Source organism: Thunnus thynnus, chromosome 7 (genome assembly GCF_963924715.1).
Source record: "Thunnus thynnus chromosome 7, fThuThy2.1, whole genome shotgun sequence".
Taxonomy (NCBI): domain Eukaryota; kingdom Metazoa; phylum Chordata; class Actinopteri; order Scombriformes; family Scombridae; genus Thunnus; species Thunnus thynnus.
The window spans coordinates 29,654,235-29,677,093 of NC_089523.1; the positions used below are offsets into that span (position 1 = coordinate 29,654,235).

The window sequence follows — 22,859 nt, forward strand, 5'->3', positions numbered from 1 at the left end:
ATGCAACCTTTTTAACTACCTCGGTAGCTAGCAAGTTGTTCATTTTTTGCATATACAATAACATGACTGAAAAGGTTTTTATGTAACAATTATCTTGTTTTTTTTATTTCATCGTTTCTGTTACTTTTCTACTTTTTCTGCCAATTAACATGTATCAACCGTAAACACCAGGACCTGGATTTTATTTTGTCTCCATGTCTCCCTCCCTTTAGTCCAGTTTTTCTCTGCTTTACTTCTCTAAGGAATATAAATGTGAAAAATGATTTGTCCTTTCATTCTTTTTATCTGCTTTAAGTTCATCTGTAAGTAAAATTTAAGTAAAATCCTCCCTGATGGTTGTATACGTTTATGGCAAAAGTTATCTTTGTTTATTATGAATATCTGTTATATGTATGCTAACGCTACGTGATACTTCAAGGGCTTCGATATCAACAACATAACATAACAGTTACCCATCCCTCTGTCCTCCCCCAGCCGAGGCCTACACGGGGTCGTATGCGGATCCATTGCCTCGAGAATGTCGACAAAGCCCTCCAGTTCCTCAAAGAACAGAGGGTCCATCTGGAAAATGTCGGTTCCCATGACATCGTCGATGGAAACCACCGCCTCACCCTGGGCCTCATGTGGACCATCATCCTACGCTTCCAGGTAGACACGAAAACATATGAATGGCTGTTTCTGCGATTGGAGGTCGTCTCTTGGACTGTTACACGTGATGGAGTCATTGCAAAGGGTTAAAAATCCACCTAATGTTGTTTTCTTTGACAATGAGGAAATTATTTGCTATTCTGTGATTTCTGAAGGATGACTTTTGTTGTCTCAAATGTATCAACACGGATGAAACTGTGATTTTAGTTATGTTGTTTGAGCCTGGTGGTCTGATATCAAATAGCAGTATCACATTGGTTTATCTAGCTAATTAAAGTACTCTAGACAAAATGTGAATACACGGACTACCTTTAAATATTAGATTGTTCATGTGGCTTAAATCTGAGCTTCTCTGTAAGTGCAGTGAGATGATGTTGGCACGTGTTCCTGTACTACTTACTGAAGCACAAAGATGCTGCAATCAGCACCGCTTCCATTTAGGATGAGCTGCCAGCGCTTCTGTTCAGGGGAGGCTGTCACAGCTGCCGCATCATCAACGTGCGACAGCGACAGCAGCGTTTGGTGGGTAAAGCCTGAATGTCACTCAGGGCTCTGCGGCCTAGTGATAGCGGTCGCCTGCCAGTCTGCTCTTCAACAAGGACGCACACACACACACACAAACACACACACATATATATATATATATATATATATATATACCCACACTGCACAAACTCAGTCTGTCTGTCGATCTCTTTAGTCAGACCTGCACCTATGTGCTCACATCCTGACATGCACATGCACAAAAACTTGTACACACACACACATACACACTCTCTCACACACACACACTCACAGTACACAGGTCCCCAGGCCTTAGCAGCAGTGATACAGGATCAGTTCCTGTCATGTAAGTACAGCAGAAGCCCAGGGCTCCTGTTTTATTACGCTTCAGTGCTATAGCGTGGCCTCGGCACGAAATGCTTGTGTAGCGTTATCCAGACCCTTCCGTAGCGTCCGTGGTGCACAGTCGCCTTAGAAGCTGTCTCCCGGGACTCAGTATTGTCATGCTAGGCCTAGCTACCTACCACAAAGCACATTTAATTAGCCCGTAGTATGTAGATTGACCCTCTGCGAGCGGGTAAAGACGGATGTTCTGAGCGTGTGTTATGGCTGACTGGACCTGTGATTATAGTGTGAATGTTAATGTTGGATGATGTTCGCTGTTGAAATCTGGTTCATGGTGAATATTTAATTGTACAAAATCTAATGACTCCTTTTTTTCTTCTCTGCAAACTATATTTCCCAAAATTATAGTGTATCAAAGTTTTTGGGTCACTTCAAAAGACTTTCCTCAAACAACCTGCCTTCATTTTATCACAATAAGATACTTAATTAATAAGTCTGACAGTTGGGCTCTCAAAAACCAATTCCTTGTAGTGTTTCATCTGAATTACAGGTTAGTTTAGGAGACACAGTTTACATTAGAGTTTCTCAGAGTACAACAATGCTAAAGAGTGTAACAGCTAGCTAACATGCTTTATAGTTAATTTAGGAATGCCTTCTTTGTTTTTTGTTTAGTTTTATTTTTCAGTCTAAAGCGTAGCAGCAGCTGTAACTGTACAGTTTATTCTACAGTAGTGTTGACTGCCTGCTAGCTTTTCCTGTGAGTTTGGCCGTCATCCCGCTCTCCTGCTCCCAGGAGCCACCAGTCGATGGCTTCTCTTCAATTTTGCATGCACTGAGAAAGGAGAGCACTGTAGGTGTGTGTGTGTGTGTGTGTGTGTGTGTGTGTGTGTGGGTGTGGGTATGACTTAGCCTACTTTCAGGGACACACACAACACTTAAAACCAGTTGACTGGGGACGGCTTGTGCAATTGGGGACAAAAGCTGTGTCCCCACTCGGTAAAACGCCGATTTTCGGGTCAGTGGTTAAGGTTCGGGTAAGGGTTGTAGGGTTAGGGTGAGTCTACAGGAAATGACAGAGGGAAAGAGGAAGTAGTGAAGCAGTGATGTTGTGGTAAATAAGCTTCAACTACGACCTTTACCTCAGTGATGTGGGCTCAGAAAAGTTTCTGTAGATTAACAAAGGTTATAATTAAATTTGAAAAATGTATGTAGAACAGCATGAGAGAGAACTGGATTCAGGTTATTCACATTACATACAGTATACGTTACTCTTTCTCTGCTGAACTTACCATTTGTTCACATTTATGTGTCTGCAAACCGTCTGTTCACAAGCTGCCTTTTATAATCCTTCAGGCATCTGCCATTGTTTATTATCAGTTCAGCCTTTCCTCACTACTTACTATTATTTAAACAGGCAGGTATGTTCAGAAATAAAATCTTATTTATAAAGACAACCTGGGAAAAAAAAAACATTTTATCTGCTAAGATAAGGAGACAAACTGAAAGGAAAACACAGAACGGACTAAATCAAGGGACTGTGTAGAAAAATATTTGGTTTTGAGCAGAGAAATGCAAAGCAAAAACTGAAATAATGGCAACATATACACACATACATGGCAAACAAAGACATTTACATTATAATCTGATCTGTTTTGTGGATGTTTAAACTAGCAGGTTCATCTAGGATGCAACACAGTCACTATATGGGTTTAGACAGTCAAATGTTACACATTTATTCATGCAAGAAATTAAAACTTTTCTCATTTTTACTTCTTTCTCAGAGTAGAAAACAGTTCATATTCTCATTTTATATTTTCTGAGACCTGGCTGCATATTAGATATTAAGATACAAATAAAATTTTGGTTGCATTGAGCAGCTGTGGGCGAAAACACAGCTGATTATAATCAATTAGTTGCTTGTGATTGATGCCCAGGGTTTCTACCATTAAACACTTATTGTTTTTTAGCCATAACTGTGAACTATGTATATTTATAGGGTCAATAGATTAATTAAACTGAACATTTGAGTGCTAGAGCAGGTTGGAGTATTGACAGGTTTCTTCCAGTTATCTTTCCCCTCTTGCATTTTGTCTCTCCTCGTGTCCACCTCTTTTCCCCTTTCCTCCCTTCCTCTGGTGGTGAAAGTGAGAGTTTGCTTTGCCCAGTCAGCAAACCAAGGGCCAAACCACTGCAGTGACTGCACACAGGCAGAGAGAGAGAGAGAGAGAGGCATAGAGATAGAGAGAGAGAGAGAGAGAGAGAGAGAGAGTGGAGAAAGGGAGAGGACTGACTGGCAGAGGAAGAGGTAACCCTAACGTATATACAGAACCAAACACAAATAATAACAGACTGTTATTATTTGCAGCGACTTCAGTTATTATGTCGTACGTGGTTGGCTGAGTGTCCTTGTGTTGTGCGCTGTGTGTGCGTCTGCTTACACTGCCACCTCAGTTGCTATTTACAATGAGTCTGAGTCGAGACACATTGATCCAGCTATACTGTTTATTTGAAAGAATATACAGATTCAGAGTTTTGCTGAATGCACATTATATTGTAGAATATAAGGATGTAGATTGTGTTTCCAATATCAGTGAGGTGTTCTTAATATTCTCCACATTCCCTGTATGTTCATCAGACATATTGTCTTAAACATCATGATGTCTTTTCTTATCTTCTTTCTGTTTGTTGACAGTGAAGAAAGAACAAGTTAGTTGTAGCAGATACACTTAACATCACGGACAAATCATGGAAATAACAGTGAAGTGTGAATTCTACTTGTATTTCCTGTTATGAACAACGTAAAGTTGAACAACAGTGCAAGTTGAATTACAAAGTGTCTTCATTCTTTCTTCTACTTGGGCAGCAGATAACCCTTTTTCAAGATGAATCCATTGATTATTTGACGGATTTACTGATTAATCGTTTACCTAATCCACCAGCATGTTGGAGTTACCAGCCCATAGTGATACCCTTCCTTTTAGGAAACAGTGGTTAGCAAGCAGCTCCTCTATTCTGATATGTTAAGATTACTCCATTGATTTAGCATTTAGCATTGCACCAAAAAAAGGATAAAAACTGATGCAGCAGAACCAGATATCATCTATTTCATTCCACATATTCTTCATAATTGTCTTAACCTGGCGCCTACATTACCCACTATGCAACCCAACTACTGGCTGTCGAGTGTCGACTGTTCTGCCAGTAGCGGCTAACGTAGCCTCGAGCTGCTAGCATCAAGCAGAGATGAGGCGGGTCTAACTTCACTTCTTTCTAACTCTGCATCCCCAGATTTTTTTCATTTTCAAATCTTCATCCCAACTGACACTGACTCAAGTGACATCACTACCCCAGTAAAGGAACCCTGTGGAAAACACACATAAAAGCTCTGGGTCTCCCCCCCCCCCCGTATTGTCTTGTGAGAGAACTGTGTATTTCTATATGCGGGAATGTGTGTGCAATGTTGTTCCTACCGATGTGGGTAACAGCTGATTCCAGGCTGTCATGTCCCCAATTACCTTGGATCTTGTCACTGTGATGTGATTGGCTCAATGGCTGTCACTGTCACCTGTCATCAGGCATTAGGATGATGTTGTAATGGGTCGGCATGCCGGGAAGCACACAGTGCAGTTTGTTCCTTACACTGAGATCTTCAGCTCTTAATGCTCATGTCAGTTTTTACTTTACGATTCTCTCTAACTTTGTGTTCAGTCGAGGGTTCAGGGATACTCTCAGGAACTGTGACCTTTCCTCAAAGCTGGTTCCAGACCTCTGCTTGTGAGTGGCTCTTTTCCCAGTTGGAGAAACACCTGAGCCAATCAGAGCATTTCTAGGCATGGTGACATTACAAAGCTTTGTCACAGGGCTACTGTCACTGCTTATGATCTATTAAGCAGCATAGATATACGCATATAATAAATACTAATGATCTGACTCATAGCAGGATACAGCCAGGATGGGAACAAGCTAATTTTGCTAGCTAGCTTGCAAATGTTGGTGAGACAGCCTCTGTCACCCCTGTTACTCTTCATCTATTAAATGCACAACACATTAGCAGGCACGGTAGTCAGTAAGGGTTACGTAAAATACCTGACATGTGAATGTACAGTATGTTCCCGAGAAGAAATTAGACAGAGACAGAAGGTGTAGCGTCTGTGCCTCGTTGCCTCTCCCACGGTAGCTGAGGTGTTGCATTTCTGTGTGCTTGTTCAGATCCAGGTGATCAAGATAGAGACAGAGGACAACAGAGAAACCCGCTCTGCCAAGGATGCGCTGCTGCTCTGGTGCCAGATGAAGACTGCAGGGTGAGTAGTGAAATAAAAATCTGTATGTAAGATGCATACAGCTGCTGTTAGTGTTAAAGAGTTGGTGCACATTTAAAGTTACACAACAATTGTCTGTGCTTCAGGTACCCTGAGGTCAACATCCAGAACTTCACCACCTGCTGGAGAGACGGCCTCGCCTTCAACGCGCTCATACACAGACACAGGTAGGTCGGATTTTTAACAAACCTTCATAGCATGATGATAGAGAGAGAATGATTTGACAGTGCACTGGTATGCTATTTATTTAAATCAAACATTTAGAATTAAATGTAATAAGCTTTGAATTTACAAATATGAGAAAAGTAAAGAAATCGCAATAATAATGTGAAGATTTATCTATGAGGTGTAAGATAATTTTTCATTTGCTGTATTTTTAAATGCACTGATGAAAACGTGCACAATTTAAGAGAACAGAAGAAGATAGATCGTAAAGTCCTGCAACAGGTTGAACTGACGTGCAGTTTTAAGATTGAAGCCATATAAACATGACAGCCTCTGTTTCATCATCTCATGCCCTCCAGACCCGACCTGATCGAGTTCCACAAGCTGACGAGATCCAACGCAACCCACAACCTCCAGCAAGCCTTCAACATCGCTGAGCAGCACCTGGGCCTCACCAAACTCCTGGACCCTGAGGGTGAGAATGTTTAACTTCAGTCAAATCATATTATGTGCAGCAATGTTCACAATAGTACCATAAAAGTACCGTAGATCCCTCAGTATCCCCTCATTTACTCTGGGTAAAACCACCCACTAAATCATGCACAAGTAACTAAGAGTATTCTGAAGTTCCTGTTTAAGTAAAGCAGCATGTTAACTCCTCTGTTCTCTGTCTCCATCACCGTCACTCCTGTACAGATGTGAACACAGAGAACCCAGATGAAAAGTCCATCATCACCTATGTGGTCTCCTATTACCACTACTTCTCCAAGATGAAAGCTCTTATTGTGGAGGGCAAGAGGGTTGGCAAGGTAACAAATAATGTAATGTGATGAGACACACATACATACACAGTGTTTGTCCAGTACAAAAAAGCTTAAACAGCAACTGAGCTGTAGTTAGCAAGCTAACACATGAGCAACAATTCATCAAAAAGTGCAGGGCTTAAGATATAAGATAAGTATAAATATCATATTGAAGATTTCTCTTTCCCTTTCTGGTTTTTCTCAACCCTCCATCCCATCCTGCCTCTTCAAATATTTCCCTCAGGTATTAGACAACTGTATTGAAGCTGAGAAGATCATCAACCGCTATGAAGCTCTGGCGTCAGACCTGCTGGACTGGATAGAGAAGACCATCGCAGTCATCAGCAACCAGAAGTTCGCCAACTCGCTGGCTGGAGTTCAGCAGCAGCTACAAGCCTTCACAACATACTGCACCATAGAGAAGCCCATCAAGTATGTTTTATGACTTTTAAATACTATTGACATTTTAAAAGATTTGTTGTCATTTATCACATGGAACATAGACATAAGCATGGATGCACATGAGAAGAAGACGCCATATTTGAGTGGAGCTGTATCCCAGTTCCATACATATACAGTATCATATCTACTGCTTAGAATTAGCAGAATGAGTGCTGTTAGCATGAGTATTCACTGTTTAATATCCGTTATGATTTCTGGTTTTGGTTTGTCTTTCTTCTGCAGGAGTTCATTGGTTACATACCAGAGTAGCTGACAGTGTGCTGTTGTCCGTATTGTGTGGCGTTTTAAGGGGCAGCCTCATTAAAATTACAGTTTTCTTTATTAAAGCATGATGGGATGGGATGCACACAAGTGACACCACTGAAGTTGACTTCTAACTGATGTTGACTTCTTGCTTATTCACAGAATATTTTATCGTACATCCCCTGGCATTTCGGAGAATACTGCAACCAATAACGAGTATAAACGCCTCTATGGATGCTTGCAGCTCTGCTGAGGCCCACGCCATGATGTCTTGTGCAATTACAAACAAGGCCTCAGTCAATAGTATAATAATATCCTGCACCTGTGTGAGAATTTGCAGAAAAAAATCAAGATATTAGTCCATAATGAAAATAATTGTTAGTTGCAGCCCTGATTTTATGTTGTTTTAATGATTTAATGTCAATACAAGACAATGAAAAGCATTAGCTTATATTTATTGAAATAAATGCCACTGTCAGCCTGCCACGTATGTAATTCAGAAGAGAAAGTGTCTTGTTATCGATGTACTTGTTATCGATGTGCATCAACCAATCAGATCTCATGAAACTGGGAGTGGATCAGCGGTTGCCCTACTCTGTTTTGTGTTCTTACAGCTGTAATCATTTTTGCATTTCTGACGTGAATCAGTCATTCAACCCTAAGTCCCATTAGGGGTGAAACAAAGACGCGTGGAAGTCGATCATGTCACTTCCTGTGTGTACATACAGACAGACATGAAGCAGTCAAACACAGAGCTACTGAGCCTTGAGCCTTTTTAGTTCAGCATCATCAGGATCAGCGTTACAAAGAGCCCAGTACTGCACTCATGGCCCCAGAGGCAGCGGGAGCACACTAGCAACTATGATGATACCCACATACACACAAACACACACACACACACACACACGCTCACACAGACTACAGTATGTCTTGTTACGCTCTGGGTTCATGTCCAGTCGACTGGCTCTGTATGAGTCAAGTGTTTGTGTCCGATACTGGAAGCAAACAGTTGACTTATGACCTATCCAGTATGCAAACACACACACACGCACACACACATATACACACACACACACACACACACACATGCTCATGATATTGATTCTACATATACATAGGAACAGTCCAACACTTGCACACTGCAGTGTTTAAGGAGCCTACAGTTCATTTTGAGATGTGCTACCAGTAGCCAAAATGTCAACTTTTCATTTCATCATTTCCAAATAACAGGTTTGTTTTTGTTTAGTCAGTAGGATTTTGAAATGTTTCACATGTCCAAGGACCTTATAACTTGCTAAACCTAAAGAGAACTGTATACTATTTTAGTTGAAACATAGAAAGCTCCAAAACAGGATATATTGTACGAGTGTTACCTGATAATGAAAACATGCTTCTCCAAATGCTTCCTGAAAATTGACACAACACAGCACATGTGCACAGCTGATATTCAAAGCACAGAGGAAAATCTTTTTATTTTAAGACAATTCTCCTTTTTCATTCAAATGCTCTGTGATTCCTCCAAAAAATGTCACCATATTGCTCTGAAGCAGTAATAAACACCCACGTGGTCAAACATCAGACTCCTCCATGGTGGACGGCCATGACACTGGAGCCCTTTACCCAGAGGAACTGGAGTTCAGACCTCCCTGAGCTCCTCTAAAAAATAAAAAAAATGTATTTTCCCTTTAAGACAGTTGAAAGTACTCTCAGTGTGTCCTACTACTAAACTGGTGGAGGCTGTTGAGAGAGAAGAGGTGATATTGTTTTACAGTTACAGATAAAGTTTTCTGATTCTCGCCCAGGTTCCAGGAGAAGGGGAATCTTGAAGTCCTTCTCTTCACTATCCAAAGCAAACTGAGAGCCAACAACCAGAAACCCTATGTGCCTCATGATGGGAAGCTCATCTCAGACATCAACAAGGTCATACATCCACCAGCTGTGTTCCTTTTATTTTATATGTAGTATTTCACCTTTTAATAAACAATTAAATGGCAGCTTATTCAACCGAGTTCTTGATTAATTAAAACGTCACCATCACTCTTTAACAGTTGTTGCAGTCAAACTTAGTTTTGTTGTCTGTAAAATTAAGATGATTTACTTATTTCAACTTGTATAGAAATTCGTGTAATGTTATCAAATGAAATAAGATAATAAATCCGTTAATTCTCTCCGTCCAGGCCTGGGAGAGGCTGGAGAAGGCGGAGCATGAGAGGGGTGTGGCTCTGCGCAAGGAGCTGATTCGTCAGGAGAAGCTGGAGCTGCTGGCTCAGCGCTTCGACCACAAAACCACCATGAGACAAGCCTGGCTCAACGAGAACCAGAGACTCGTATCACAGGTACTGTTGGGATCTCCGATCTAACCTTATACAGCTATGATATGAATGTGCTTCTTTCACTGAAGACATAATAATCAGTCAATAAGCAAGAGCATGCTTCTTTTGACTGCTTGGAATAAAAAGATGCATTATTCAAACATTTTGTGGGGACTATTAGTGACATAATGATGCATAACAAATCAATTTTAAACTTTACCAGTGAAACAACGTGAACAGCATCAGTCTACCTGCATAGTTAAAGACCTCAACTCAAGTATCTGTTTTGCTTAATGTTACTTCACTTGGATTTTTGACCTTCACTGTGCAGAATGATGTATATGCAGACACTCGCACACAGTCATCTGCTGAATGGGTAAAGCTTCTGTGTGCTCACCTTACATCTGAGTTTTGGACATTTTTCAGACATGATTTTGTGACATCACAACTAGTTTGGAAGCCAATCAAGGTCCAGTATTCAGTTTACACAAGTGTGATGTGGAAACTTGAAGCCTCCAGTGCACAAACACTGAGAATAGACTTTTCAGTGAAAAAGGAAACATTTAGTGCCCAGTAGTTAAACTTAAAACTAAAAAAATGAACAATATTTGTCTTTAAATAAATAATTATGATAAACTGCACTTGCAGTATATAGTGCTTTTCTACCTTAACACACAAAGTGCTTCACAACTTCTGCCTCATTCACACACAAACACTGAATGTGATGGAAACAGTGTCTTGCTCAAGGGCTCTTTGACACATGGACAGCAGGAACTGTGGATCTAATCGCCAACCCTGTGAACCCCCAGCGGACAACCTGCCCTGAGCCACAGCCGTCCCATTATACATGCCCTATATCAGTCTAAATCACCGTGTAGGCTTGCAATAGAGAATATCGTTCCACACACAGTAAAATCACGAGCCCTGTACTCTCACTTCACGCTCTTTTCTTCTTCTCTCCACCTACAGGACAATTTCGGCTACGACCTGCCAGCAGTCGAGGCGGCAATGAAGAAACACGAGGCCATCGAGGCAGACATAGCCTCGTACGAAGAGCGAATTGGCGTTGTGGTAGAACTCGCCGCAGAGATGGAGATAGAAGGATACTATGACATCCGGCGTATCTTGGCGCGTAAGGAGAACATCCTGGGGCAGTGGGGTCTGCTGAAAGAGCTAGTGGCTGGGAGACGGACCCGGCTGGAGAAGAACCTGGCCCTGCAGAAGACCTTTCAGGACATGGTCTATATGATCGACTGGATGGAGGACACACAGGTACAGGAGGATGTGTATGAGAGAGAGAGAGAGAGTGATAGTTTGAAGGGTGAAAAAAAGAAAGGAAGATCCAGAAAGACAGTCAGAGTGTTGCTATGGATGCATGTTTTTGATTTTTAAGAAGGGATAATAGGGAAGCGAGAGAAATACAATGAAAGAGAAAGAAAAAAACCCCATCAAGATGTTTTATGACATCACACATGTTCCCTTTCCCTCCCTCCGCCCCTCTCGTTTCACCCCCCCCTCCCCCCTCATCTCCTGCTCCCTCTCAGGTCCAGCTGCTGTCGAAGGACTTTGGGAAGCATCTGTTGGAGGTGGATGACTTGCTGCAGAAACACAGCCTGCAGGAAGCCGATATTGGCGTGCAAGCTGAGAGGGTCGAGACCCTCAACACTGCTGCACTCAAATTCACCACCATAGAGGGTACTACTACACTTAGCTTGTCTACTTGTTATGCGTAGCGCTAGTATAGTATTTAATATTTCCTGTATTTGGTTTTATATAATAGAGTCTTATCAGAGTTTCTTGGTTTTTAGTTTTTATTGCCTGTAAAGAGGCTGCAATGAAAATAAACCTTTTAAATTTGAATTGAATACACATTTGAAGAGATTTACTTTTTTTAAAATTTGCCAGCAATTGATGATCATTCGACTACAGGATGTGCAATTACAATTAATGTGAAAAAGTTACATTTTTAGAAATCAAGACCATTGGTCAGAAAATGTAGAAAACAATTATTAGATGTTGATACATATTTTTTTACACAATAAAAGCTTCTTCAATATTAAGAAAATGTACCTTTGTAAAACTTCTGTTAAACCTGCGTCAGAGAGTTGTCACTTTGTATTTGATGCCTTCATGGACATAATAATATTAGTAAATATCTGTAAATTATTAGAGTCATTTGGCTTGTAATGAAGAGGCAATAATTTTCCCCCAGTGTTTGTTATCTCATGGACTGATGATGAGAGCTCTTTTGTTTTGACGTAGTCTAGCTCACACTACTAGTACACTAATGTAATCAATGAAGTGTTATATGTATTATATTTTTTTTATAGTCATTAATCTCATTTTGTTGTCTCCCAGGTTACCAACCGTGTGACCCGCAGGTGATCTGTAACCGTGTCAACCACGTCTCTTCCTGTCTGGAGGAGCTGAAACAACTGGCAGCTAAAAGACGCGCTGAGCTGGAGGAGTCGAGACAACTGTGGGCCTTCTTTCAGGTAGGATGACGGGATGAGACAGGAAGTGACTGTGTCTTGTTAATTATTGCTAACCACTTATTTGAAAGGTTGTCAGGAATTTGCAGAGATTTAAATATTTATCCTCCCAAACACCGCAACAGAAGTGAAGAACTTTGTTCCCAAGTCTGCTACACAAATGTGCATCTTTAAATGTACAATAATTAATCCATTACACTTTTATCAACCTCTATTTTGGGCCGAGGCTTTGCAACAACATTGTCAGTTCTTTGGCAGAGTTTAGGTTTACCACATTTTTATAATATAGTCAATAAAGCAGGCGAATTAGAGCAGAGATCTAATACTGTAATAATGAGAACATTTTTCAGCTTTTCAGTTCTGGTTTCTTACTTTGAGCCTTGTAATAAAAATTTCTCCCCTAAACTCCACACCAGAGGAGTTTTTTTGTGTTTTACAGCATATTTAAATATTTTTGAATTGCACAGCTGTTGTAGGAAGGTAGTAAATAGTAGAAGGGGTAAAAATTATGATCAGAATAGACTTACTCACAGTTGTTGTTGATACAAAATGAATGAAATCTTAGTCAAATTAAACTGTTCCACTCTCAGATCCTTTGAAGAACTTCTGCTACTCGATGGATATAATCAGGATTCCAACAACATTTCCTCATTTTACTGGAGATACCTTTCCTTCTTAGTTATATGCATCATTCACATCCATGTGTCATAAATGTATCTCCTGGAAAAGCTGTCAAATTACTGAAGTAATGAGTGTATAATGATAACAGTTTACTTCTTTGTCAGAAGAGTCATTGGTTCACACTGCTGAAACACTAATTATATTACACTACTGATTAATTTGGTTAATTCCCCCTCTGCCTTTTGGGAGGCTCTTGGAACAAAAAGGCATCAGTGTTATGGTCTTTAGGGGTTTCAGGGGATGACTGTATTTCTAACCTTATTTTCTTAACATAGTTTTTTCTTGTCTATTTTTTGATGTTTTTATTTGGTTTTTTAGAGTTAGGGTAATATTAGGTCTTATAAAAGATATAGATTGTCTTCATATAGTTTGTATTAAATGTGAAAATGTAAATCCTGTTTGTCTCTTTCTTTCTCCCGTTAGGAGCTGGAGGAGTCGGAGGCCTGGATCAGAGAGAAGAGCTCCATCCTGGGAGCTCAGGGCTATGGGAAGGACCTGAGCAGTGTGCTGGGGTTATTACAAAAACACAAGACTCTGGCTGGAGAACTGCTGGCTCATCGGTCACTGCTGCAGGTGTGTGTGTGTGTGTGTGTTTTTGTCCGTGTGTGTCTAAAGAATCAGCACCTGGTATACCTGCAGTACCTGGAGTTTCTACACTTAACTTGATGTACTTCAGTGACTTTGTGCATCAGCAATATAAATTTGCTTTGAAGCCCATCTATCAAAAAATCCCAACCTTTCTGATAAAATAATTATGAATCATGCAAATACTATTTTTTGTAAAATAAGTATAACCCTGCCTGTATTCAGTATAGTTTAATTTGCAGAATCTGACCTGTTTTGACAGTCATGTTATCAATATATGAAAGTGAAAGTATGGAGGTGAGTCATTGCTCACTTTCATATTTGAATAATTGCGATTGGTCTCTTTTTTTCTAATTTGTGACCTCCACTTGCTGTGAAACACGACATGGAAGTCAGAATCACAGTTAAAGGTGCAGTGTTAAGGATATAGTGGCATCTAGTGGTGAAGCTGCAGATTGCAACCAACTGAATACCCTTCCCCCTCACCTTCACCCTCCTCTTCCAAGCGTGTAGGAGAGCTTACAGTGGCTGCAATACTCACAAAAAATGCGAAAGGCCCCCTCTAGAGCCAGTGTTTGGTTTGTCCGTTCTGGGCTACTGTAGAAACACGGCAGGATCCATGAAACAGGATCCACTGCCTATGTGGATATAAAGGGCTCATTCGAAGATAATGAAAACACGAAACACATGATTTTCCACTGATTAAAACATACTTATTAATATTATATTCCATTTCTGCCAAGTTCGTTCCTCTAGATGCCACTAAATTCTACACACTGGACCTTAAAACCATGAAAGCATAATAATAATAATAGTATCAACAAAGTATCGTGCATCTCAATGGATCAAAAGAAAAAACGAGCCACAATTTCTGTCTTCAAAAATACACCCCACCTCCACAAAAACAAAACAAAACACAAAAACACTTACTCCAAAAAGGGAGACGAGTAACCCACCCACTTATACATATAAGTCTTAATATAAGTGTTACACAGGGTTATGTGCCAAACCTTAGGTTATCTGTAATATTGAATAAGAGGTTTGACAAGATCTCACAGGTTTAAGCTTTATGCAGGGTAGATATTGGAGGTACAGTACTTCCTGTAAGGTGTCATTGGTCGTATGACTCTATATGTGTCTTATAATCCATTTAACCTCCTGCAAATAAAAGAAATGCAATGCTTCTACTTCAAAACAGACATTAAAATTAATGTTTTGGCTTGTCTTCCATTTTACTGCACCCAGTGTAACTTGAAAACAATGAGAACATCTCCTGCACACTGTCTCGCTTACTGCTGGAATATTTATTAGTCCACAGCGTTTTGGTCTGTCTGACCTTCATCACTGCACCCAGTATAAAACTGTTCTCCCTCCATCCTGCTCTGCTCCTTTCAGAACACCATGAAGCGTGGAAAGCAGATCCTGAGCGAGAAGAGCTTTGGCACAGCGGGGATCCAGGAGCGCATCATGGATGTGAAAGGCGAGTGGAAGAGGCTGGAGGACCAGGCGGCGCAGCGTCTCGGTCACCTGCAGGAGGCGCTCAACTTTTTTCAGTTCTCCACGGAGACGGATGACCTGGTGGCCTGGCTGCAAGACGCTTACCGCCTGGTCTCCAGTGAAGATTTCGGACATGACGAGTACTCCACTCAGTCCCTGCTGAAGAAACACAGAGGGGTCAGCGAGGCCATCGACAAACATCGTCTGCATGTGGTCACACTGCGTAAACACATGGTGGCGCTTCCTCTGCAGTACCGTGAACAGGAAGTGAGTAGTGAGAGCAGGGAAAGGATGTTAAACTTATTTAATATTGAGCATTTTTTCTGCCCTTCCACCTGTTTTCTTTTATCCTCTTATGTCCTTGTTCTTCTTCCTCATTACTCTCCTCTCTGCAGGAGGTGCAGGTGCGTATGGGAGAAGTGGAGCAGCTGTATACCGAGGTAGCTGAGGTAGCGGTTCTCAGGCAGCAGTGGCTTCACGATGCCCTTGCCGTCTACCGCATGTTCAGCGAGGTCAACGCCTGCGAGCTGTGGATTGATGAGAAGGAGCAGTGGCTGGACAAGATGGAGATCCCTGAGAGGCTGGAGGATGTGGAGGTGGTGGCACACAGGTGAGGAGGAAGGAGAGGAGAGGAGAACAAGGGGAGAAGGTTGCAGGTTTGATTGCTGTGGCACCAAATGGAAGTGCAGTTGGTTGTCTGTCCTTTTGGTTAAATCATAGCTGAACTGCATTTTTGTAGGTTTGAGTCTCTGGACCAGGAGATGAACAGCTTGATGGGAAGGATCCTGGATGTTAACCAGATAGTCCAGCAGCTCTTGGACGGAGGTCATCCATCCTCTACAGAGGTCAGAGGTTGTCAGGATCACCTGAACTCCAGGTACTGAAACAAAACTGACCTCCCAACACTAAAAACTGCCACAACTTCTGCTCCTGCTGTAGTATGACCACCACTATTGCAGTTACCACCATTAATACTACTGATACAGCTTTACAAAACATATCAATGCTGAGCCAGAAGGTAATACACTTCATTACTAAACTACAAATACTAGTTCTCCTACAACCTGTACCTTTAAAATACAGAGGGAACTATATACAACTGCAGAAGGTTTTCCATCAAGTGCAGCACAAACAGAAGTATTTCAGTCATGAGCCAGTGATCGTTGCTGCCACTGTGCTGATAAGCAAGGAACTGAAAACCCTAAAGAGTAGTGTGCTTTTTAAACAAATTTCCAGAACATACTGTACGTGGAGAGCAGCCTGCGAACTGACAGATGCTCTCCTGTTGAAAAGTGCATTGATTCACCGAATCTTTGTCCCACTTACTCCTGGATGTTGGGAGGAGTGGGTGGGAGGAGAGAGAGGCGGAGGGGAGTCGACTGACAAGCAGTGAGAGAAGAGCGATGACGGAGGGAGAGAGAACATTTGTGGGGTTGTGTAATTATATGGGGGAATTCTTATTCCAGAAAATAGTGGGTTTGTCTGAGGATGTAGAACATTTTTTAAATTGTCATCTGACAAACTGCTTTTTGTGTCCTGTCAGTCACTGTCTTAGTAAGATGCTAAACTCCTACCTGCTTCCTCGTCTTTTACAGTATGAGCTCAGTGCCTGAGATGTAGATGTAAAATAACAGCATGTATTTCTTCTAAGTGTCTGAAACAGTCTCTCCTTCTTTGGCCGACATGTTTATTTACTTCTAACATCCAGCTAGGTCGACTCTGTGATGGGATTGGTCTTTTTTTTTTTTTCATGTCTGTCATATTCACTGACCACTACTACGTCTGGCAGCAGGGTCCATGGCGGCTGGGTGTCTTGTGACCTTGGCATGAAGTGTCGGTCTCAGGGCGACCATCTGTGCTGGCCGCCTCAGTCAAAACAGGGACAGCCGAGAGCACTTGTACCAAAATAAAACAAACATACAAATAAACTTTACTCATCTCCTTCTCCAGTACTGCTTATTAAAATGCTCTTTCAGTTTTATGACCTTAACTGCAGATTATCTTTACTGACAGTAGATATGGTTATTGTGTATTAGGGTTATTGTGTGTAAATTCCCTTTGACTTGATTTATTAGATACAATAAACATCAATAAAACTGAGTAGGTGCATTAATGGAAAATTCAAACCAAATTTCTCATTAGTAAAAAATGTTTTAACTCTGTAAAGCAGATAGTTATGTAATCTGAGCTTTGCTGCTCAGTCAAAAACTGTATTTGCAAAAAAAATTGATATATAACTTAAAGTTTAGAGTCACTACATTTACAGCTCAGTCAACTTTATTGTCCATCTTTACATTTTCTACCTTTAAAACAGATTTCTGATAGAGTATCTATTAATTAACATTCAAATAAAAGTTAAAAGTCTACCAACATCAACATTTAAAACCATAGTTTACAACATTTTAGATGATGGAAATTATGGAACCATCCGGTTTTGAGCCATAAATATAATTTTTAGATGAAACGTATTAGTACCAATATTACTTTCTTTTTATAATTTGTATTTAGATTTAAAATCAAGATTTTTATTAGCTTAAATATGTGACTATGCTTTATTTCATAGATTAATGCATAAAACAAATTATTCAAACTAATTATTATTCAAGTTTATTGCATCCTTGTACACACATCTTTCCATATATTTCATATTAGTGAAACAGTTACCCCCCCCCACATACACCTAAACCCCACAACCGCCTCCGCTGTTGTATGTGTAAGACGACGTTAGCAGCTCTGAGGTCAGTGTCACCGAGCTGTTTTCCTGCCTGCACGCTGAGCGCTCTGTCTGCCTCTCAGCGACTCTGCCATTACCTCATTACAGTCACAAGGATCTGTGTGCACGGGCATCGCTACATGTGTATATGTGTGTGTGTGTGTGTGTGTGTGTGTGTTTCTTGGCTTAATGGGTGTGTATTGAGACCTGCTGGTCTGGAGCAGAATCAGGAGAACATATTGTGTGTCGATATGGTAAGCAGACGAGGCCTGGGCTGAAACCACAGCAGAACAGAGAGGAAACAGAATCAGCTGTCTCGCAGTAACAGTTCATTTGAGGTCATAAGAGGTCATCATAACAATGAGAGACAAGCTTCAATATTCTGAAAATACATGTTAAATCTATTTTATTAATATTGTAGCCTTTACAGATTTATATCCAACAATGTTACAGGAGTGAAATGCTAAACTATTTTTAACATTGAGAGCAACTAAAACAAACAAAACATAAAATACCCAAATACATAGAGTACAGCATCACTCCAGAGGGTTAATTTTACATTTTTACTATTTTTCATCTATGTGGCATTTAGCTTTTACATCCCAGCTGACTGAGCAGACAGAAACAAAAACATTTCTCTACCAACAGCTTTCATAATCAGCATTAAAAGAGAGATGACTGAGGGTTTTAATCCCATCAGATGTTATATTTTTCAGGTGTTAAATCACATGTTTTCAATCAGATCTGCTGCTTGACGCTGTAATGGGAAATTGCTGATCACTCAATAAACACACAAAGAGAGCATTGTCAGGTTATGAAATAGTGTAATCAAATAATACAATCAGAAGTATAACGCATCATAGTTCTGGAGACAAAGATACCACCTAGCTATCTTTTCTTTGTCTGAAAGGTTGGCACTTAACCAATTCCTTAAATACTGCTCGTACAGAATTTAAGACATCTGTTTACTAACCTTACAGGTCAGCAACCAACCCTCAGATAGAAACATAAGTCAAAAGTTCAGCTAACCTAGGAACAAACTTTCTTCACGACCATATATGACAGTACATAAGTATGCACCAAGTAGCATCACAAAATAACATTACTACTATATTAAATTAAGGACAAACCACACTATCCTCTAAAGCTTATCAGTTTTACACATAAACATCTACATAACTACAGTTTATCTTATCACTGACTCAGGTAAAGGTATAACAGAATAAACTGTTAGACACACAACTGCCTCATCTTACACAGCAAAGAACTAAGTTTAGAATAGACACAGCACAGAAGAATTTAGAACATGTGTGAAACATAAACTAACACTAAACTGAACTTAAACACTGTCTGAAACATGTATGATATATTGAAGAAATACATCAAATGATAACCTGTTATTCAGTTTTCTTTTACAACGACATTGACAGGCTGGTAGAAGTCCTACAGTTTACGTTTTTTCAGATCTTATCTACATTAAGTAGGAACAAAAATAAGTTCTGCCTCAAAAACCCAAAGAAATTGACTCTTAAAAACTTTGTTATTGAATATTGCAAGTAAATCTCTTCCCTCCCTTTCTGTTTCACTGTCTAACTGCATGTAGATTATTAACCTATCCTGTCTGTTTCCACCATCACACCAGGTGGAACAGCATCGTGGAGCTGGTTGAGCAGAAGAAGGACCAGCTGGACTCGATGTTGCGTCTGCAGAACTACCTGCTGGAATGTGCCGAGATCAAGTCCCAGATCCAGGACAAGAGAAAAGCCATCGACGCCACTCAGTACGTGGGCAGTGACCTGGGAGGAGTCCTGGCTCTGCAGAGACGTCTCTCCACCATGGAGGGAGCGCTGTCTGTCCTTGAGCCTAAACTGCTGCATCTGCAGGTAGGGCACGGTGGAAAAATACAGTGACTGTACAAAAATGTTAAAGGAAGACGTGATTCAACTGTGAAAAGGACAGCGTTTCAGCTTTTGATGGTTATTGATTTATTCCTCGAGTAACACGTTATTTTTAAAAAATGAACAAATGTACGAAAGGTACAAAAATGTGGAGGTGATTTCATTATGCAGCTTAAAAGCCTTGAATCACCCAAATGCCTCTTTCTGTCGGGTGATGTAGGAGGAGGCGGAGCACCTGGCCACCGCCCATCCGGCTCGAGCCATGGAGGTTCTGGTGCCGTTTGATGGCATCAGCGTGGAGTGGGAGGAGCTGAAACGGACCCTGCAGGGCTGTGAGGACTCGCTGATGGTGGCTAGCAGGCTGCAGAGCTTCATACAGGTACGCAGAGGTAGTTCATACATCAGTAAGAAATCTATGACTCAGATTGACTTTTACTGATAATCAATAGGAACTGCAACAGTATGTTTCTGGCTCTGCTGTCATACTGTCCTGTACCTGACTAATAATAAAGTCATAATTTTAAAACTACTGGGATAAAGTGTAAATATACAATACTGCTTTGAGACACAAGTAATCTCAGAACCTGTTTCAGTAATAATTGATCACTGGTATTGATCAGCAACCCTTTCAATTCTGTGCAGACTACTACTACTACTCTGCTAGTTTTGTGCTACAGGCTAATAGAAACCTTACTGATTGGCCCCTTTAAGGAAACACTTGCTTAATGTTTTAATTTAGAAACAAAGTTCTTAAATTATAGTTGCTCATTCTCACATAGATTCATGATAACTGTAAACTTCAGGTGTAATATTTGTAGTTTAAGGAAGGGTTGGATGTTTTTCTTGTACTCAATCAAAATTTATCAGCCAACAATTAGCAGCAGTGGTATCTGACACTAAAAAGTAAGCGATAGTCTGGAAACAAACTGCATGATCTTCAGGCCAAATGTCTGTTTATGATGTGTTAAGGAGGCGCAATCACTTGGAAGTATTTTTTATCAACACGTTTGTCAGTCTGCATTAACTTCTATAAGGTAGATTGGGGGACAATAGAACAGATTAAATGTAGATCATATTCCTCTCGCCGTCCTCCAGGACCTGGACTCGTTCCTCACCTGGTTGGTCCAGACGCAGACGTCTGCTGCCTCAGACCAGTTGCCCAACGACCTGGAGGAGGCCGAGAAACTCATCAACAAACACGCTGCCCTCAAGGAGGAGATCGGACGGTTGGTTACTTCAGGACAACAAAAGACTTCCTCTTGTTTTAACATCATCGTCTTTAACATCTTAAAAATGATCAGAGAGTAATTGAACACGTCTCTTGTCATTGTCCTTACAGGTACGAAGAGGACTACGAGCGCCTGCAGGCCATGAACGAGCTGCTGGAGTCTGAGGAGGCTCCTCTCCCTCAGGCCGCCCTGCAACAGTGGCTCCAGAAGCTCGACGTCGGCTGGAACAAACTGCTGGAGATGTGGGAGAGCAGGAGAGAAGTTCTGGTCCAGGCTCACATCTTCCATCTGTTCCTACGAGACGTCAAACAGGCCGAATCCTTCCTCAACAACCAGGTGAGTAAAACAAAAGACTTAACAAGCGGTCAGAGTGAAAAAAGATGGATATTTTAGCTAAATTAGTGGTGATCATTGGGTAACACCAACATGTCAATGGATGGAGATCTATGACAGAGTCTGTTTTCAGTAGACTGTATGTATAATTTAACTCCTTATCCCTCCATCTATCTGATGTACTTTACATCTAGCAAAGCCTCTTCTATTATCTCCAGCTTAACTCAAATAACTACAGAGTTATTCTCAACATTAGAAATGTTCAGTTAAATTATGCTTGGCAGCGAGATGAAAACAGCAGCTGCGTGCAACATGTATGATGTGTTTTTATCTCATGTGGCTGTTTTTTTTTTATGAGCTCGTCTGGCTCCCGTGGATGCAGATACGAATCTCCCTCGGTGCGCTTACCCTTTTCATCTTTTTTTTTTTTCTTCTGATGGTGGCAGACCAGAAAGGAGCAACATGCACCACAGAGAAAAAAGAGTATGCTTCTCAAACAGCGTCGCCATTTAGATTGTCAGGTTTTTTTTTTTAAATATTTGTGGGCTAGAAATAGAAATAAACATAGAAATGTAATAGTGAGGCAACCTGAGAGGCAGGAAAAAAACTGAAAAAGTAGACATATCTTCTCATAACATGAACAGACATACTGTATGTATCAGCCTTCCTCAAAACCCTTTAGCACCTAGTGAGTGAGCAAACTTTGATGTGTATAAAACTCTAAAAACTCTACGATAATCATTTCTTAATCTTTTGATGTTCTCCTCTCTTAATGTGCAGGAGTTTGTTTGGTTTTTCTATCACATCAACTAAACATCCTGGTGTCTGCATGAACAACAGTGTTCCCTTCTGGCTGCAGCAGAGATGCACAGAGCGTCAACTAGACTGGGTGTGGTCATTTTAAAGCTACCGGAGTCCGTTCTGAGAGAAAGAGAAAAGAAGAGAGAGAGAGGGAGAGGATGTGTGTGTGTGTGTGTGTGTGTGTCAGCAGGTGTCTTTCTGCAGAGTGTCCCTGCGTTATGTGATATTAGAGCAGGAGATGTCGATGCAGCAGCTTCTAGTAACTCTAGATCTATATTATGGCTTCATGATAAAGTGTAGGAGGAGGAACTGTTGGCAGCCTCCTGATGCTGAAGAGTGTGTACGTGTGTTTCTATTGTGTTAACAATATGTGTTGGTATTTATAGGCTTCCTGTCATTGGCTAAAATCTGTTCATGATCTGTAAATTACCCAAATATTTGTTTTGCAAACATCCTCTCTAGGATCTTGTGTGATTGTGTTACTTTAAAGGTGCAGTGTGTAGAATTTAGTGGCATCTAGTGGAGCAAACTCTTTATTTTAATTAGTTTATAATCACCTGAAAATAAGAACTGTTGTGTTTTCGTTACCTTAGAATGAGCCCTTTATATCTACATAAGGAGGAGGTCCTCTTCCATGGAGACTGTCTTGCTGTACTGCCATGTTTCTACAGTAGCCCAGAGCGGACAAACCAAACACCGGCTCTAGAGAGAGTTTCTACATGCATGGAAAGGGGAGGGGGGATGGGAGAGGTCTTCAGTTGGTTGCAATCTGCAACCTCACCGCTAGATATCACTAATCCTACACACTGGTCCTTTAACAAAAATATGA

At 40.8% G+C, this 22,859-nt stretch overlaps 1 protein-coding gene across 6 annotated transcripts in view; it reads left to right on the top strand.

Annotated features, from left to right (window-relative positions):
* LOC137186462 (spectrin beta chain, non-erythrocytic 4-like) overlaps positions 1 to 22,859 on the top strand; it is an 82,873-nt gene that overhangs the window by 15,123 nt on the left and 44,891 nt on the right. For 5 of the 6 annotated variants that reach the window (XR_010929017.1, XM_067595415.1, XM_067595416.1 and 2 more), the window contains exons 5-23: positions 475 to 648; positions 5,707 to 5,798; positions 5,903 to 5,983; positions 6,341 to 6,456; positions 6,678 to 6,790; positions 7,029 to 7,216; positions 9,292 to 9,409; positions 9,667 to 9,825; positions 10,771 to 11,073; positions 11,346 to 11,496; positions 12,160 to 12,296; positions 13,398 to 13,547; positions 14,955 to 15,323; positions 15,452 to 15,666; positions 15,796 to 15,933; positions 19,412 to 19,652; positions 19,888 to 20,046; positions 20,763 to 20,893; positions 21,007 to 21,232. Coding sequence is in view for 5 of the 6 variants with exons in the window: in XM_067595415.1 (XP_067451516.1) it covers positions 475 to 648; positions 5,707 to 5,798; positions 5,903 to 5,983; positions 6,341 to 6,456; positions 6,678 to 6,790; positions 7,029 to 7,216; positions 9,292 to 9,409; positions 9,667 to 9,825; positions 10,771 to 11,073; positions 11,346 to 11,496; positions 12,160 to 12,296; positions 13,398 to 13,547; positions 14,955 to 15,323; positions 15,452 to 15,666; positions 15,796 to 15,933; positions 19,412 to 19,652; positions 19,888 to 20,046; positions 20,763 to 20,893; positions 21,007 to 21,232 (3,261 nt within the window). In the remaining variant the exon portion in view is untranslated. Of the gene's footprint in view, positions 1 to 474; positions 649 to 3,657; positions 3,803 to 5,706; positions 5,799 to 5,902; positions 5,984 to 6,340; positions 6,457 to 6,677; positions 6,791 to 7,028; positions 7,217 to 9,291; positions 9,410 to 9,666; positions 9,826 to 10,770; positions 11,074 to 11,345; positions 11,497 to 12,159; positions 12,297 to 13,397; positions 13,548 to 14,954; positions 15,324 to 15,451; positions 15,667 to 15,795; positions 15,934 to 19,411; positions 19,653 to 19,887; positions 20,047 to 20,762; positions 20,894 to 21,006; positions 21,233 to 22,859 lie in introns of those variants that run through there. The other variant, XM_067595419.1, reaches the window with a different exon arrangement.